Source organism: Octopus bimaculoides, chromosome 1 (assembly GCF_001194135.2).
Source record: "Octopus bimaculoides isolate UCB-OBI-ISO-001 chromosome 1, ASM119413v2, whole genome shotgun sequence".
NCBI classification, from domain to species: domain Eukaryota; kingdom Metazoa; phylum Mollusca; class Cephalopoda; order Octopoda; family Octopodidae; genus Octopus; species Octopus bimaculoides.
In genome coordinates, this window is record NC_068981.1 from 156305628 (window position 1) to 156324957 (window position 19330).

Sequence of the window (19330 nt, forward strand, 5' to 3'; positions counted from 1 at the left end):
ATTACTTCTTTCTACTGTTGAAGTGTTGCTGTTTAGTAACACTTGTCAACATTGATCAAGCATCTGCTGTCCAGCATTGAAAAATTTTGTCACCATTATAATTTGGACATCCTAGCTTTTGCACTGTCAGTTAACGCTTAAACATATGTCCAGAGTATACTATAGTGCCAGAGGCAAGAAAAAAAGCCATATCATCAGAAACAATGTTTTATTTATTCAGCTAGTGTGACTTATCGCTTATCTTGACAGAATATACAAAGTTTTGTTTGAAATTAAAAAAATTTAGTTGATGTGTTTGGTTTGCTTCTCTTAAAAACACTAAAAATGTTGGTGGGGTGAATTTAACTTGACATTTGTTTTGTTTTTTGTTTTTTCATTTTCTATATTTGAAGCAAGTTTGTTGCTTTGTGCTTCGTCTGAATTTGAATGACATCAAAACAATTTCACTAATGTCAATTTCCATTCTACAGGGAAAATCCCAATGTGATACTCAATGAATTGGTGCTTTTCAAGGTTCCTCTTTGGATGTTAGAAAAGATGAAAATACAAATGAATGCTTTACGTACAGATCTTCCTAAAACCAAAACTCCAAGCATAAACAATATACATTCCAACGATACAATTATTTCATTGACTAAAGAAGTACAACCAGCAGTCATTCAGGTAAATTACTAAACTCCTTTATCTAAGACAATCTAAACTTTATTTACTGCATAAGCAGTAACCTAACATTAATAATTACATTCTTAACTCATCTCCCAATTATGAGTGTTTACAGTGATTACTGCAACAAAACTTTTCCTTAATCATTACTAGCTAAATTGAAAACAGGTTGGAAAATGAATGTATCATAGATTCTGAAGAAAGGACAGTATGAAAACTGAAAGAGATCCTGGCCAGACATAAGTTCAAAGAAGTAGTAGTTGATGCATATGACAAGAAGGGGTAGGAGATAAAAGCTTATAATATAGAGAGCATTTAGGAGGCAATCTACTGCAGACCACTGACCAGAATTGTGACTGGTGCAAAGTTTTTGCCAGACAAAATGTGACATGGTGGTGGAATAGCACAGGAGATAAAGTCATAGATGCTGAAAATTAAAAAAAGGAGCAAGGAACAATATCAAATAGAAGAGAAGCTATATGTCATGTGTATGTACCATAAGTAAACCCAACAGAACGACCATATATTTAAAGTTGACATCATCATCATCATCATCATCATCGTTTAACGTCCGCTTTCCATGCTAGCATGGGTTGGACGATTTGACTGAGGACTGGTGAAACCGGATGGCAACACCAGGCTCCAGTCTGATTTGGCAGAGTTTCTAGATAAGCGATTTGACAGTTATACACTCAAATGTGCAATTAAAATATGATGGCATGAAAAGCAGCTGGACCATCAGGGATGGTTGCTGAAATGGTGAAAATACTCAATAATATTAGACACATTAGTCAGTCGTGTAGTCGTCATATCCAGCGACTGGTGTAACAGTATCATCAACAACTGTTACAAAGGCAAAGAAGATATTCTAGAAGAAAGCCACAACAGAAGCATCAAACTGATGGACCACGTTAAGAAAATAATGGAAATAGTTATGATTAGTAAAAGAGGCAGATTAGATAAAATGCAGTTCAGGTTTGTGACAGAATAGGGCACCACTAATGCACTCTTCATAATGAAACAACTTCAGAAGTTCTTAGCTTTAGAGCAAGCAACTTCATCCAGCATTCATTTACCTGGAGAAGGTTTTGACAGGCTACCACACTCTGTAGTCTGTCTTGTGGTTGCTAAGAAAACTAGGTGATGAATGGCTTGTATGAACTGTGCAAGACATATACAGAGATGTCATCAGAAAAGTGAAAGCCAACAATGAGTTCAGTGAGGAGTTTAGCATGAAGGTAGGTGTCCATCAGGATTTGGTTCTTAGCCTCCTACTATTTACTATAGTTCTCCAGGTTATAACAGAGGTGTTTAAGACTTCACATCTATCAGAATTCCTGTATGTTGATGAACTGTTTCTTATAGTTGAATTTGCTGAAGATTTAGAGAAAAAACAATTGCAGCGTGGAAGGTGTTTATAAGCCATTTAAGAAACACACATGCAGCACAGAATTTTGTCAGTGAACAGGTTGCGGTCTCAAAGCGACGAAAATATTTTGACACAAATTAAATTTAAATGTTGAAGTGAATCTAACGGTTTTTGTGTGTTTCTTAAATGGCTTATAAACACCTTCCACGCTGCAATTGTTTTCGTTCCAGCACACGATCTCAGATCAGGTCACTTGCTATGCAAGTACATCTCCGTAATTAGAGAAAAAAATTTCAAATATAGAAGCAATAACTAGAATAAAGAAACCTCAAGGTAATCATCATCATCATCATTTAACATCCGCTTTCCATGCTGGCATGGCTTGGATGATTTGACTGAAAACTTTTAAGCCAAGGGGCTGCACCAGGTTCCAATCTGATTTGGCAAGGTTTCTATGGTTGGATGCCCTTCCTAATGCCAACCACTCTGAGAATGTAGTGGGTGTTTTTTACATGCCACCAGCACAGGTGCCATTGACCTGACACCGGCATTGGCTATGACTACAATCTCACTTGGCTTGACAGGTCTGTCCAGAAAATAGAAGATAGATGAAAAACAGTGACACTGAAAATGATGGGAAATTTATGCACTTTCTGTAATCATATGTAAAACAGATTCACACCACAAAGTAAATGAGTATTTTCTCTCTCGCTCACTCATCTGAGTGTTGCCTGTTTTATTCATTTGCCTTTTACAGTTTAACTTGTTTAACCTTCAGTATAAATTTTTTTTTTTAAATGTTGCTTAGCATTTTCTAAGGTCATTTGTTTCATTGTTTTAAATAATACAATTTCCATTGCAAATATCCTGTTGTTTGAGTTCAGACAATTATCATGTAGGTACCTTCTATTTTCGCTTCATGAGAAAATGAAACTTAGTAGAAATTACTTATTGAAAAGGAATATTTCTTTAGTAAACTTGTTTTTTTTTTATATTGATATTCATAAGTACTGCAATTAGTACAACTTAACTATCTTGATTTAAATAAACCTCTTACATTTGTAGATTCAATAAACTAGATACCTAAAGCTGCTAGTAGAGGCATAGTATTTCAGTATTGACAATTATTAAGGAATTAAATGTTTGCATGTCTTTATAGGTTGCTGAGCTAGATAAATAATGAACAAGTAGAGAAGTTACATAACTTCTGGTTTAGATTGTTAAAACAGTATAGAAGAAATGTAACTCAATACCATACTATAATTAACATAAGCTAGCAAAGAAGCTTCTATGATGTTACTAAACCTGCTAGAAATAGCAGTTAAATTTCTCTCTACCATCTTAAATAAGAAAATCTCACAGTAAGAAAGTCCTAGACACATCCCTTGAAAAAATGGAGTGTTTATGGCTGGAATGCCTCTATTCATACTTTTGTTTGATGGGAGTGACATCTAAAAATCATATATTCAGCGACTGAAGTTTTAGGCTACATCATTATCATCATCATCTTAATGTCCAGTTTTCCTTCTCTGCATGCATCGGATGGGGTTTATTGAGACAGATTTTCTACAGCCGGACCCCCCTTGTTGCCAACTTCTGTTTTGAAGCAAGACATGTTTGTGCAGAATATTGGATGAATAACACCCATTTACAAAAATCCTGCAATGTCAAGACAAAGAATCTCACACACACACACACACACACACGCACGCACGCATGCACACACACACACACACACACTCTCTCTCTCTCTCTCTCTCTCTCTCTCTCTCTCTCTCTCTCTCTCTCCCTCTCACACACACACTCTCCCTCTCTTTCTCTATCTCTCTCACTTTCTCTCTCTCTCTCTCGCACACACAACACACACACACACACACAACAAGCTTCTTTCGTCTTCCATCTATCAAATCTAAGTCATGGCTTTAGTTGGTTTGGATCCGACTGAAGTAGAAGACACTTGCCCAAGATGGGTATCCTTATTCACAGATTCGCTTAATGATGACTTTTTTCTAGGTTCATTCAGTAAGTAATGAATCATTATAGAAGTTTCATTACTGTAATAAGGTAATTAGACTTTAATGCAAAAAAATTCAATAAAGGTAGATTGTTTCATTTAAATGCTATTAACTAGGTATTAAAGAACAGTAAAAAATTTGATTAAAGTTATACTGATGTTAGTGAAGGCATGTAGCCTGGAGATTAGCACACTATACTCACAACCATAAGATTGTGGTTTCAATTCCTGTGCCAGGCATGTGTTGTGTTGTTGAGCAAAACACTTCATTTCACATTACTCCAGTTCACTCAGCTATAAACCAGTCCCAGCAATAGCTAGGAAGTTAATCTTGTGATGGGACCAGCTTACCATTCAATGGGACTCTTATGACGTCAGTCACTTGTACACAATGGAAATCAAATTAAAAAACAAAATTGGGGTCTTATGAGTCTAGGGCTTATGACAGACCAATACAGACTAGATTTGCAAACTAGACAAGTTACACCAGTAATTCAGGAAAATAATTATTTAAATATAAAAATAAACATACACAAGTATCTAAAATGAAGCGCTTTGTTATTTTTTTCTTTGACTTTTAGAGCATGTTTAGTATTGGCTCTAAGTTTACTAAAGTAATCTTGTGAAAAACAACTGTGCTTCCATACTTTTGAAAATTGCAATCAGTAATACATGCCCCATCCCTCAGAAAATATACACACACACACACACATCTTTTTGAGTAAATATCCTATATACTTTTTTAGTCATTTAAGATCTGCAATAGTGGTTTGGCTATGCTTCACTGATAATGTCTAATGAGACCGACAGATGTCTGATATTGTCATAGCACTGCTAAAGATCAGACTCACTTCACTCTGCATTCCATACTTAATTAATTTTAATTATTTGAAATCTCATATTTAAAAGAAAATATAAAAATTAGTCTTTTAAATTATGATTGTTCTCATCACCAAGGGTGCCATTTTTATTGATTAATTTTTTTAATTTATGACATCAAAGATACTAGCTTCCATTTTACTACAATATTTGCTCTACTTGCTGATAAGGGAAAAAAGACTTAGTTATCAATTAAGATTGCTTTTCTTTTTATACATAGATTAACATACTTAGTTTAATATTCCAGTCATTAAATATAGTTTCACTTAAATAACTCTCTGCATTTACTCTAGAAATGTTTAAGCAGATTTTATATTGAGAATCAAAGTAAAGTAAAATTATTCATCCTTTGCTGCATTTGTCCATTTGATTATTCCATTGTAATTATAAAGAAACCGTCATGATTCGGTTTCTACTACGAAGTCTCTTCTATATTATAGTCCTCCAGTTCCACTGAAGTCCTCGCAAGCAAACTTCCATTTACAAGATTTTTATATGATGATAGCATTAAGCCTGTTTGTGAGGTAAATTTACTTATATCTTTGTGTAAAAATGTAATTTGAAGCATTTTGGATGTACTTGTGTTGGAAGCTTCATAATGCTCTCAATGTTTTACAAAAATTATATTTCTCTTGGCATTTCTAATGTATATAAATCACATTTTGTTGGTTTTGGAGGGACTGCAAAAGTTACAGATTCAACCTATCCTCATTAGTAATAAAAAAAAAAGGACTTAAATTGGTCAAACTAAAATAATATGCTTGTTGCTGGCATTTCATTCAACATTGGAGAGTTACTTATTATATGAGAAAATAGTTCTTAAAAGATAAAGCTAGAGATTTGTTTGAATTGTTTTTGTTCTTTAAGCAGTTTATTAAATTGTTAAACATCGCAGAGATGTCCTGCTTGAAATAGTGGGTTGGGACCTAAACTAATTTGATGTTTTACTGCCGTGAGTTCAAGTCTCACAAGATGACTTTGTGCAACATGATACCTCATGCAAGGAAACATTTCAGTGTTGCATTGTTGAGAGAGGAATGGTGAAAGTAGCAGTAAAGGTATTATTGTTGGCCATGCACACAAAGCAAAAAACACAGGTTTTAAATTCTTGAAAATGGGTCTGTGATTGTTTTTCTATTTCAAATTGTTTTACAAATGTAAAACATTTACTAGTGTTTATATATGAAACTGCTGTGGGGTCATGACATAGACATTGAATGTGTATGTACATGCTTTGGTATGTATATTTATATGCATATATATATATTGGGTCATCCCATAAATAATGTTTTTTTTTTTTCAATTGCATGAACTAAAAGTCAGAGAGGGAAGAGAAAAGCTACCTACATCAACTTGCTATAAAAGCAGGTAGTAATTCTACCTTGTCTTGACTGAAACAAGTAAAAATTAAAGAATATATATATATATTGGGTCATCCTATAAATAATGGCGGTTTTTTCAATTGTATGAACTAAAAGTTGGATAAACTACCCGCTTCAACTTGCTATAAAAGCAGGTATTAATTTAACCTTGTCCTTATCCTTAATGCTGTTCTAAAGAGTGCAGTTCGATTTTAACAGTTATTTTTCCAAAGCTGTAATGGAAGTAACAAAGGAGCATATTCGGCATATTTTGCTCTATGAGTTCAATAAAGGTAACAAAGCAATGGAAAGTGTGAGGAATATTAATGCAGTATATGGGGATTGGACAACAAGCGTAAGTGGTTCCAGAAATTCCGAGCTAGAAACTACAACCTAGAAGATGCAGAGCTTAATGATGATTTCTTACAAACCCTGGTGGAACAAAATCTCGTAACTGTTGAAAAACTAGCAGAGAAGCTTGGATTTGGTCATTCAACCATTCATCAACATCTGCATGCCATCAGAAAAGTCAGCAAATTGGGTCAGTGGGTTCCTCACAAATTTTCCGAGTCTAATCATGTGCAGAGAGTGAGTGTGTGCTCTTTTTTGCTGTCATGTCTCACAAATGAACCTTTATTGGACCAAATAGTGACTGGTGTTGAGAAATGGATTCTCTATAAAAATGTCAAGCACCGAAGACAGCAGGTAGGAAAAAGAGAAACACCGGCACCTCAGGCTAAAGAAGGTCTACACCCACATAAGGTGTTGTTATCTAATTGATGGGATATGAAAGGTTTAGTCCACTTTGAACTTTTAAACCCAAACCAAACAATAGCAAAAGAGATCTACTGTGAGCAGCTTAAGTCAGTGCTAGAAGAAAAACGACCATCTTTGGTTTCAAGATGAAAGATGTTCTTCCATCAGGATAATGCTCGGCCACATACAGTGAGGATGACATTCTAAAGGCTGGAGCAGTTTGAATGGGAAGCAATGCCCCACCCACCATATTTGCCAGACATTGCGCCATCTGATTATCATTTATTCCACAGTCTTCAAAATGGATCTTCTATCGAAAGGTTAAACGTCGTAAACAGTGGCTTGGTAAAAGGGAAGAAGCTCAACCACAACCGAGAAGGGAACTTCATGAGAAAAAGGTTCTTCTCTCTATCTGGTGGGATTGCAAAGGAGTAATTCATTTTGAATTGTTACCTCTAGTGCAACAATTAATGCTCAAGTCTACTGTCAGCAATTAGAGCGTTTGAACCAAGCTTTGAAGAAAAAAAAACCCGCTTTAGTGAATCGAAAAGTAGTGATGTTTCATCAGGACAATGCATGACCCCACACTGCAAAGATCGCATCACAGAAGATCGAAGAGCTTGGGAAAAAATTCCTCATCCACGTTATTCTCCCAACCTTGCTCCTTCAGACAACCATTTGTTTCATAGTTTACAGAATCATTTGTGGGACATAACTTTCGCAAGCCAGGAGGAGGTCGAAACTGACATTTCAGAGATCTTTGCTTTGAAACCAAAAGAGTTTTACATTGCTGGGATTAAAAAGCTTGTAAATAGATGGAAGGAAGTCATAGTTAATCAGGGAAAGTACATTGATGATTAAATTTCAATTAAGTATAACATTTGATCATTTGTTTTCTTTATTCAAAATTTGGACACAACTTATGGGATGACCTGATAGTTGAGACTGAAGATAATGAAACTGAGGCTGACGATGACAAATTTGAGATTGACATTTTGACATTGATGTGATTGAGGTTGATAATATAGAATTTGATAGGTAACCCTGTATATTAAGTAAAGAGGCATATTCTACCAAACATTTGAATCAATTATTACTACACAACTACACAAAATTCTGTATTGATATGTAATTGTGTTAACTGTAAAATGATAATTATAATGTGTAATTGAATGGTTTATAATATCTTTGTTATCAACAGTTTCATTTTAGCATTTGTTATCATTGCTATTATTTAATCTAAACCATCACTGGATTAGCTGACCAAGGGTTAAAATATTCCAACCTGATATTTTTATATCCAGCACTATATTTTCCAGTGTGTATTTCCTTTAAGATATGATTTGAGAGAGGTTTCAGTACTATTTCTAGCAAGTTGAATGACTGCATAGACGCTCTTGCACTGGGTTGCTCCTTTGTAGTTTCTGAGTTTATTCTTTTGTTCTTTTATTCGTTTTAGTCATTTGACTGCAGCCATGTTGGGGCACCACCTTTAGTCGAACAAATTGGCCCCAGGATTTATTCTTGGAAGTCTAGTACTTATTTTAAGTCTTATTTGCTGAACCATTAAGTTACAGGTTTGTATACACCCCAACATAGGTTGTGAAGCAATGGTGGGGAGATACACAAATACGTGTGTGTGTATATATATATATATATATATATATATATATATGATGGGCTTCTTTCAGTTTCTGTCTACCAAGTCCACTTACAAGGCTTTGGTTGGCTTGAAGCTATAGTATAATGACACTTGCCCAAGGTGCCATGCAGTGGGACTGAACACAGAACCATGTGATTGGGAAGCAAGCTTCTTACCACACAACCACTCCTGCGCTGTTGAATAAAATAAATAAATTTTTGTGATGAAATACTAATTTAATGAACAGCTTTTATTTTCAGCTACCATTTGCTAAAGAAATATATATTATTGTCCTTCTACTATTCTTTAATGGTGTGTGCAGGAGGCTGGGGTTAGAATTCATCTTATGAAAGTATAAGATGACATAATTTCAAGCCTTTTCTTAACGTTGGTTTTTCATATTTCTAAGAACTCTACAAATTCTAGATTACCCCAGTTCATTTCATCTTGAGCTATTGGTACATAAGGTTGGCAATAAAGTATTTAGCCCAGTTTTGTCTTTCAGCCACTTAATATTATACAGAAGCTGGAATTAAGGTAGCCTTATCTTAGCTGTTCACCCAATTCTCATCTGGTTTGGCTTTATTGTCTCATCTCCTGTTATGTTTAATTTTTTTCTCTCTCCTTCAACCTGAAAGTAACCAATACATGATAATTTACTTCATCCAGATTATGTCATTTATTCTATTAGCTGCTGCTGCTATAAAAAAATCTTCCAATGTGTCTCATTCTCTCTTAACCTTTTCATTTATTAAGTTTATTTTGTTCGTGTAATAGTAGATAGAATATTCTAGAATATTCTATTCACTTACTCTACTATTCTTGTAAAACTGTATCATCATCATTGTCACTATCATCATCAACATCTGCTGTAACGGATTTGACATTTAGTATCAGGATTCTTCACTACATCATTTAGTATTCACTTTTCCATGTTTGCATGTATCTTGTGAGTAAATTTGGCAAACTGAAACTGTAAAAAGCCTCTCATGCAATATGTTTTTATAGTGTGTCTGTGTGTGTGTTCTTCTCAACTTCACATTTGCACAGTGGTTTTAAACTAAACCACTGTTCATACAAGTGGTATAATTTGTTTGGCCTCTCTGACCATTGAGCTCTTTGTTCAAAGGATTAGGAGAAATGTTGTCTTGCTTGGAAACAGGCAATGGTTGGCAACAGGAAGAGAATCCAGCCTTCTGTTTTTCCATACTAGCATTGGTTAGATGAATGAGGATTTATTTGTGACGGTATTTTATTCCCAGATGCCTTTCCTATTACTGACCTTTGCATGCTTTTCAAGTAGTGGATGTTTTTCATTACACTGGCTCTCAAAAGCACTGTAGTTTGTTATTATGGCAACATGCAAAGCCATGAAATGCCAACATCTGCACACGTACATGGGCACACACATATATACAAAGACGAAGGGAAGATAATTTTATGAATTAAGAATCTCTCGAAGTTAATTTATATTCCTAGAAGAAAGAGAGTTTTATCCTTGTTTGTAAGAAGGGGGTGTAACTATGGACATGTTTCGATCTATTAGATTTCATTAGCTTAAAATAGTCTACTAAATTCTGCTTGACAAAGATTTTTACATGAAGTAAGAATAATTTTTGGGCCAGTAATATTTGCATAATTCAAAATTTTGTCCGTTTTTTTTTTGCAAATGCCATTCAATAGGGATCCCTAAAGAGATACAATAAGTTATTTTGTATGTATCACTCAATGACATTCTTAATACTTTTACTGAAAATTACTTTTCCTTTAACACCGTTTTACATATTTAACATACGGTTCTTAAATTTCTCTTGTATTTATATACTGTTTTCTCTTGCAGACACCACCTGAAAATAATGATATGTTTGAAATATTATCAATGGACAATGATACCCAAGAGACAGATGTATCTCCATTTGTTCCTGGACCTATTGGTGCTGAAGGACCTTCTCCTTCTATATCAGATTTAGATGGCCTTGATGAAAACACTACTTCCATATCCAGTCCATTTCAATTGACTACTTCCGATCCAAATGGTTGATTTTTTTTTTTGTTTTGATTTTTTTTTTTGTTTTTTTTTCCATTGAGTGATCCTCTTGGTTGACTCCTAACAAAAGCACCAACTTCAGTCACAATTAAACTGACTGACTGATCCTATTTTTCTAGATTTATTCAAAGTTCATGTTGGTGCTATCATGTTTTCTATGCTATGGATCTAAATGGAACTGACTTGGACTCAGGGCTGCAACTGACATCAACAAACTCCTGCATATTAGTGTGCAATGAAATTCAATATGAAGTGTATGATAATCTCTTATCTCCATGCAGCCATTGTTGGGTGATCACAAGCATAAAACAAACTTTTGAAAAGACAGAACAAATTTTGTTTCTCTCCTATTTGTAATTATTGTTTCCTGTGTACTCAAGTTTAATCTTAACCTTTTATTGAAAGACAAAGAAAAAAATATGCCTTTATTTTTAAAATTCTATTTTCTTTCTAGGAAAAAAATATTGTAATTAATAGGCATGCAGACTTTTGGGGAAAAGCATTTTTAAGCAACTGTTGTTTGTTTTATATTTTATCTCTAAAATGATATATAAAAGAAATGAAATGAATATTGTTTTTAAATATTTGTTTTAAATTGTTTTTCTTTTCCATATTATTTGAGGTAGGAGAAAGATTTTACTTTGAACATATTAACTTTTACAGATTTTGCTATTTATCAGTTCAGAAGCCAGAAGATGTAATAGTCTCAAAAAAAAAAAAAGAAAGAAAGCAATGAAAATATTAAACCTACTAATAGAGCATCATACTTAAGCACTTACACTTGTATATTACAAGACACAAAAGAGCAAATACTGTTTGAAGCATTAAATTGAATGAAAGAAATTTAACGAACAGCATTCCATCATTTGCAAATGTTGTGAACCAAAAGGAATCACTCTAAGAGAAGGAGTGCACAAGGTGTCAAAAAAGACAATGCTATTTCTTTTCTCTCTTTTTTTTTTTTTTTAAATGATTAATTTGAAAGAAGGGCAGTGCCAGTAACCCTTTTCAAAGACTCCAAGGCTGGTGGGATGAAGTTATCTTCAAACTGAAGGCCTAGCCCAAATGCTTGCAAGAGAATAGACTCCATTGAAAGTACTCAAGGGCTAGGGGGGAGTGTTAAAGATTAACAACTTATCTAGAAATAACAAGGAGGAAGGTAACATACCTGTGTTTTTCAATAAAAAAAGAAAAGAAAAGAAAACCATAGTGTGTTTCCATATACCCTCAAAAGCAGAGTTGGAAGAAGCCCTGGCTGATGTGTTACAGGGCAGACCATATGGGAGCATGTGCCTCGTTTTTAAGACTGAGGAGACAGGCAGAGCTGTAGTACCCCATACCTGCTCCTCTCACACTGGTGCAATGCAAGTATTATATCCTGAGATATTTGTATTGATGTTGACTTATCATTATCTTTGTGACATCATATAGGCAAGTGGTTCACATGGAGATGACATGGTTAGGCAGGTTCTGATAGCCTCTGAAGGCCATGAGGTTATTCTTCAACTATACCCCTAAACTCTATTAAAGGTTTCAAAAAGGATATGAGTCTGCTTGTTGGTGCCAAGTCGATCGCTCAGTTACTACATGTGTAGTGGTAGTTAAAGCCATTCAAGGAACTTGTAATTAGAAGAGCAAAAAAAAAAGAGAGAAAGAGGTGAGCAAATATGATTAACAATACCAACAAATTCCAGAGGTGAAGACCATGGCTAATATCATCACTTTTTCCAGACTATAACCAGTCTTAACTTCTGAAGAAAAGGAAATCCATGTGTATCAAATGTGTGCAGATATATATATATATATATATATATATATACATATATATATATATATTATGTACATCTCCACACATATTTTGCATTGTATGTATAGGACCATGTGGTCAATGAAGGAATAATTATAGAGTGGTGTATTGACAAAACTGTCAGAGCATAGGAAAAGATACTTTGTGGTATTTCTTCCAACCCTTTACATTCTGAGTTCAAATCCTACCAAAGTTAAATTTGCCTTTAATCCCTCCAGGGTTGATAAAATAAAGTACCAGTTATGTAGTGAGGTAGGGGTGGGTTAATGGTATTGACTAATCTTCTCTCCCTCAAGATTGTCTCAAATTTTGAAACAATTATTACCTCCGCCAAGGAAGGAGGTTATGTTTTCATCGGCGTTGGTTTGTCTGTCTGTGTGCAAAATAACTCAAAAGTTGTGAACGGTATTTCATGAAACTTGCAGGAAAACTTGGTAATGACACAAGGAACAGATGATGAAATTTTGGTAGTGATCCAGGAATTTTTATGGATTCTTGAAGGATTTTTCATTTGTTATATTTACTTTACATGAAGTGTTACAATATTATATTCTTTGATTATCTCCCTTGAAAATATGTTCATTCTTTCCACGTAACCTATGGTGGCATTGCTGTTTCCAAAGTTTATTTTTGTTTCTCTATTAGTAATTTTACTCATGTATCTATCTTAAAATGAGCTCCTTGGCGGAGGATGACATGACAAGCCTTGACTATTGGGATTGACTCAAAAAGCTCAAGCTTTGCTCCCTCCACCACCGCTGTGAGCTCTATATCATCTGTATGATGCAGAAAATATTCCATCAATAATGTGGTGTGCAAGTGAGATGACTGCGCTGGTATGGTCATGTACGAATAGATGAGGAGAGCTGTGTGAAAAAGTGTCACACCCTGGTGGTTGAGGGAAACTGGAAGCGGTAGACCCAGGAAGACCTGGGATGGGGTGCACGACCTTCAAACATTAGGCCTCACTAAGGCAATGACTAGTGACTGAGACCTTTGGAAATATGCTGTGCTTGAGAAGACCCAGCAAGCCAAGTGAGACCATAACCTGTGGCTTATGCCAGTGGTGTAACCAGCCCACTTAGGCATACCTTTCTTTCATTGGACACTAAACTCTGCTTGTGAAGATCTATTGAGGTAAGTGAAATCGAACTCAAATTCGATGACTGGCATCCGTGCTAGTGGAGCGAGCACCATCCGAGCGTGATTGTTGACTGGCCCCTGTGCCAGTGGCACATAAAAAGCATCATTCAAGTGTGATTGTTTCCAGTGTTGCCTTACTGGCACAACATTCAAGCGAGGGCGTTGCCAGTGCCGCTGGACTGGCTCCTGTGCAGGTGACACGTAAAAACACCATTTGAGCATGGCCATTGCCAGAATCGCCTGACTGGCACTCATGCCGGTGGCATGTAAAAGCACCCACTACACTCTCGGAGTGGTTGGTATTAGGAAGGGCATCCAGCTATAGAAACTCAGCCAGATCAGATTGGAGCCTGGTGCAGCCATCTGGTTCACCAGTCCCCAGTCAAACCATCCAACCAATGCCAGCATGGAAAGCAGACATTAAATGATGATGATGATGATTTCTCATCTTTAAAATTTGTCCGAGGCTTGGCCCCTGTGCCATCCATCTACTACAGAAATGTTGGTGTTGTATCACAACACTATGACAGAACTATTTCACCTCAATTGGCCCTGCTCTCTTCAACATCGTACCAGATACACATAAAGGAGGAAAGTGACTTCACAACATTCAAACGATCCCTAGATAATTACCCCCAACAAATACCAGATAAGCCACCCACACCCAGATATGTCTCTGAAAACAATAACCCTCTGCTTGAATGGGCTACAGTTCCCCAGAGCTGACTGTGTATCTCTTCCAGGTGGTGCTATTAAATTAAACATGACCTGAGTCAACTTCAGCCGAAACTTATCTAAGTAATCTAATCTATGCTGTAACTTTTTAATCAAAGCATGACAACATGGGTAGAGGCTGATATCTTAACATTTCTGATGGTCTTAAGTATAAAAAAAAATTATTAAAGATTTATATAGAACTACATTCAGAATATGTCTATAAGCTATTGTACTTAGCCCTGGTTTCTATCCTCAAACAGTTCCGTTTTGTAGATGCCTTTTTTTTTTTATTAATAAAGCACTCCGAAATTAGAAAAATCAAAAATCTGCAACAATCTTGGTCCCATGAGTATCAGATAATGGATTTTCAACTGTGTAAAGAAACTGATTGTGGTGATCGTAGTTTTGACGGTGATTGTGGGGAAAGCAGAGACAGTGTTGATGACAATGGTCGAGATAAGTATGGGAGGAGGTTATCTTTTTGCCAGCATTGGTTTGGGAAATTGGGCGATTTTCCACATGCATGTATATGGGTGGAAATGAGCTGCTTGGCAGTGGCCTGCGCTCTGCGAATGCTTTTCTAGTTATAATTATTGTCACCAGTTTGATTTCCACTCATTTAGTTACTTATTTTTGCTAAAAATTTTGTTGTGTCTTGCAACCTTTTCAATAGTTGTTGACTCTGTCCATTATCAGAGATGTGTTCTTTTTCTTTGTTTGTGCACGTGTGTATACACGTATGTATGTATGTATGTGTGTGTATGCATGTGTTTACGTTTGTATGTATGTATTCTGTTTATTCATGTGTTTGTGTGTTCATGCGTTTGTGTTTGTGTGTGTACTTCTGTCTCCTTGTGTGTCTATGTGTATCGGTTTGTGTGATTGTACGTGCATCTCTTATGTATTGATGTGTGTTTCCATATATGTGTGTGTGTGTGTGCGTGTGTGCGCTTGTCTGTCCATATTACCTATGTACCTATCTATTTATCTGTCTGTTTACTTACATATCCATTTACCTACACGCATATATATAGACCACCCACCATCACCTCGGCAGTGAAGAAAAGCACCACAGAGCACTGGAGTGGCTGGACTATACCCACCCAGGACGCTGAGGACAGCAGTCAGGTGAAAAGAATGACTGCACATGCAATAGGGGCTAGCATAAGAACCACATAGTAAAGTTTAACAGGAATCTATACATGCAGGTTCAAGATGTAGCCATTGGTGTTGGTGTGGCTGGCCTCTTCATGACCTGATGAGACAGAAAACTTAAACAATCCTTAGCAGAACAATCCACAACTGTTTTGCTTTACTGTAGGTATATAGATGACATTAATATTCTAGTTAGGACAAACTCTAATAACTGTTATGTTGAAACCGAGAGGAGCACAATGGAGGGTATCCAGCATGTAGCTAACTCCATCCACCAAAGTATCAAGGTAACTATAGATTACCAGACTAGACACCCTAACAATAAACTCCCTGTCCTTGATACTGAACTTTAGTTAAAGACTGAACAACAGAGTGCAGCTCCTCCACTCCTATTACATGAAGCCCATAGCTTCTAAATATGTTGTTCACAAGAACTCAGCTTTGTCACAAAACATGAAAATCAACATACTGATGGCAGGCTTAGTTAGGATAATGAACAATGTGTCCCCGCTATGCAAACCCTATGAAATAAAGAAACATGTACAGAACTTCATGCAATTCTCTGGATATGATTAGAAAAATAGGGTTCGAGTATACAGGGGAACTAGAAAGAAGTTAGATAGCATTATATGTAATGAAACCAACGGTACCTGCTCTACATATAGAAGTAAAGACTGGAATAGGATACAAAGAGTTTGTCACAAAGGAAACAGGGTCAACACGTGGTACAAGACTGACAAATATCAAAAAGTAATTTTTGTAGAGGCTGCTGCCCATGGAGAACTAGCCCAAAGGTTTAGGAAAGCTCTGAAGGAGGCCAAACTTAATATTAAGATCGTTGAAAAGCCAGGGAGCTCCATCAGATCACAACTATGTAGGACATACTCCTTTGAGAATACAACATGCACCAGTGACAACTGCATAATATGTAAGATTTAACCCTGGCATTAACTGTAGAACTAGAAATGTGTTCTACAGCATAAGGTGCATAAAGGGTGCTTGTAAAGACAAGAACATGATATACATAGGTGAGACATCTAGAAGCATTGTAGAGAGACTAAATGAACATTTGAGACAATATGACGACAAAAAACAGTCCTCTATACTCTACCGACATGGATGTACACTGGGTCAACTTGACATCTGCATTTTATCCAAGCTTTCGAAGGACCCAACACTCAGACAAATAGAGGAGTACATCCTCAGTAGTAAATAGGAAATATGCATAGAACGTAGTCAGACCCCAATACCTACAGTTTATATATACACAGGTAGAGTTGTTAGTAGGCTGTTAGGTAGACATATGTTTGTGTGTGTGTAGGTAGATGGATATGTAAGTAAACAGGTAGATAAATAAGTTCACACATACACAAATGAAGACCGAAACACATGACCATATATACACACACACACAAGGACACATGGAGACATACATCCATACATAACAGACGCACATACATAGTCTCATAAACCCATACACAGACACACACATAGATATGCAGAATACATACAAACGTACACACATGCATATATATATATATATATATATATATATATATATATGCATACACGCACAAACATACATATGTGTATACACATGCGCACAAACAAACAAACAAAAAGAACGCAGCTCTGATAACAGACAGTCAGCAACTATTGAAAAGGTTGGAAGACGCAATGAAAATTTTAGGAAAAATAAATAACTAAATGAGTGGAAATTGAACTGGTGAGTGTGTTAAATAATAAAGCACTAAAAGAGAATGACTCTCCCCAGACACAATAAAATATGCTTCAACACACAAATTCACATAAAGAATCTTGCAAACCAAATACAAAAATGAAATAAAAAATTATTGTTATGTACATAAAGTAAGGTGGCAAGCTGTTGGAAACGTTAGCACACCAGGTAAAATGCTTAGTGTTTCATCTGTCTTTTACATTCTAAGTTCAAATACCACTGAGGTAAACTTTGCCTTTCATCCTTTCAGAGTCAGTGTAGTTGACTTATCCCCACTCCCACTGAAATTGCCTGCATTGTGCCAAAATTTGAAACTAATATTATGCAAACAAAGTTGTTTGCTTAAGAAGTTTGCATTTCTACATCTTTGTTTCAGGTTTTATTGCACTGCTTGGTACCTTGGGCAGGTATCATCTATTGTTGTCTCAGGTTCATTTACTCACCATGAACAGAATTACATTGACAGAAACTGGAAGAATACAGAGTGTGTATGTATAATTATACTGGAAGAATGTTATGTGCACATAAAAGTATATCTTTTCATATTGTGATGAATGTAAACATCACTAAGGATAGCAAAAAGCTAGTGTTCTTTGAATGGTGTCTTGTAATGTTTGTTCTGCATCAATTTGCATAGCTACTCCTTTAGCTCTTGTCAGAAATGCAGTTAATGAGGTGTTGGGAAACTGCAACTATCAATACTTTTGTTCATCAAGTGTAATATAAAATTTTACAAAAAAAAAAAATAAAATAAACTTTTTATGAGATGTTTCTTTCATATAAAAATTTGCAAGCAATACATTTATCAAATTCATAATGTGCTTTACAAAATAGATGATGCTTAAAGCTGGAAAGTATAAACCGTAGTCATGGCCAGTGCCAATGTCACGTACTGGCATGTAAAAAGTACCCATCACATGCTTGGAGTGGTTGGCATTAGGAAGGGCATCCCAGCCATAGAAATCATGCCAAATCAGACTGGAACCTGATGTAGCCCTCTAGCTTACCAGTTTGAGTCAAACCATCCAACCCATGCCAGCATGGACAGCAGATGCTAAATGATGATGATGTGATGATTGTTTTGTGACTGTTATTCTTGCATTCTTTTATTCTTTTACTTGTTTCAGTCATTGGACTGCAGCCATGCTGTTGCTGCCCTGAAGTGTTTAGTGTTATTTTTTATTTGGTATTTATTTTCTTGCTCATTTTTTCAACCACTAAGTTACAGGGGCATAAACAAACACCAGTTGTTTACTGAGTGTCAGTTTGTCAGCACAAACATATAGACATGTATATACACACATGTACATACATGCATACTCACACAAGCAAATGAGTGAGTGAATGAATGAATGCCAAACCAATAGGGATGATGTGAAGGAGATGTATTTAGTTGTCATGTCTATCAGGTCTGATGTAAAAGTTCCATTATTTTATCAAGATTCTCTGAAACCTGATTTGCTTATGTAGACGTCTATGTTTGATATAATGATTGATTTATCTGCTTTATAATGATGTTGGTATGTGCAATAAGAGCACATTATTAAAATCAACCTTCCTTTAATATGACATCATTTTAATGCCTTCAAAAGACAAATATAAATATCAGTTATTGTTACTTATACTCTGTGATATTTAAGGGATATATTTAAAAGTTGTTGATAATTCTGTATTCTTTTAATGATTTCATCATTATGTTGTAGTTGTTGTTTAGTCTCAGAAAAAACCTAATGGATCAAACCTATGGTTAGAAGACCTTCAAACTATTACCATCCCACAAAGTATTATCTATGTCTTCTATTATTCAAGCTAGTAGATTTTGGATGTGGGTCTCTCTCTCTCTCTCTCTCTCTCTCTCTCTCTCTCTCTCTCTCTCTCTTCCACTTTTTCAGAGAGAGACTGAAGGAGGGAGAAAAACCAAGAGTTTGGCATCACACACATATTTTCAAACGTTCCATATACTGACACTTGTACAAATTAATGTAATTCTTTTATTACTGACACTACCAATTCACCCCTGTCTCTCTCAAATTCTTCTG

The 19330-nt window shown here is 35.7% G+C and overlaps 1 protein-coding gene across 7 annotated transcripts in view; it reads left to right on the forward strand.

Moving 5' to 3' along the window:
* LOC106868443 (uncharacterized) overlaps nt 1–11300 on the forward strand; it is a 91863-nt gene extending 80563 nt beyond the window's left edge. For 6 of the 7 annotated variants that reach the window (XM_052971884.1, XM_052971911.1, XM_052971898.1 and 3 more), the window contains 3 exons: nt 471–663; nt 5366–5449; nt 10525–11300. In XM_052971884.1, the coding sequence (XP_052827844.1) occupies nt 471–663; nt 5366–5449; nt 10525–10725 (478 nt within the window). In that variant the 3' untranslated portion in view covers nt 10726–11300. Of the gene's footprint in view, nt 1–470; nt 664–5317; nt 5450–10524 lie in introns of those variants that run through there. The other variant, XM_052971900.1, reaches the window with a different exon arrangement.
* The last annotated feature ends 8030 nt before the right edge of the window (nt 11301–19330 follow it).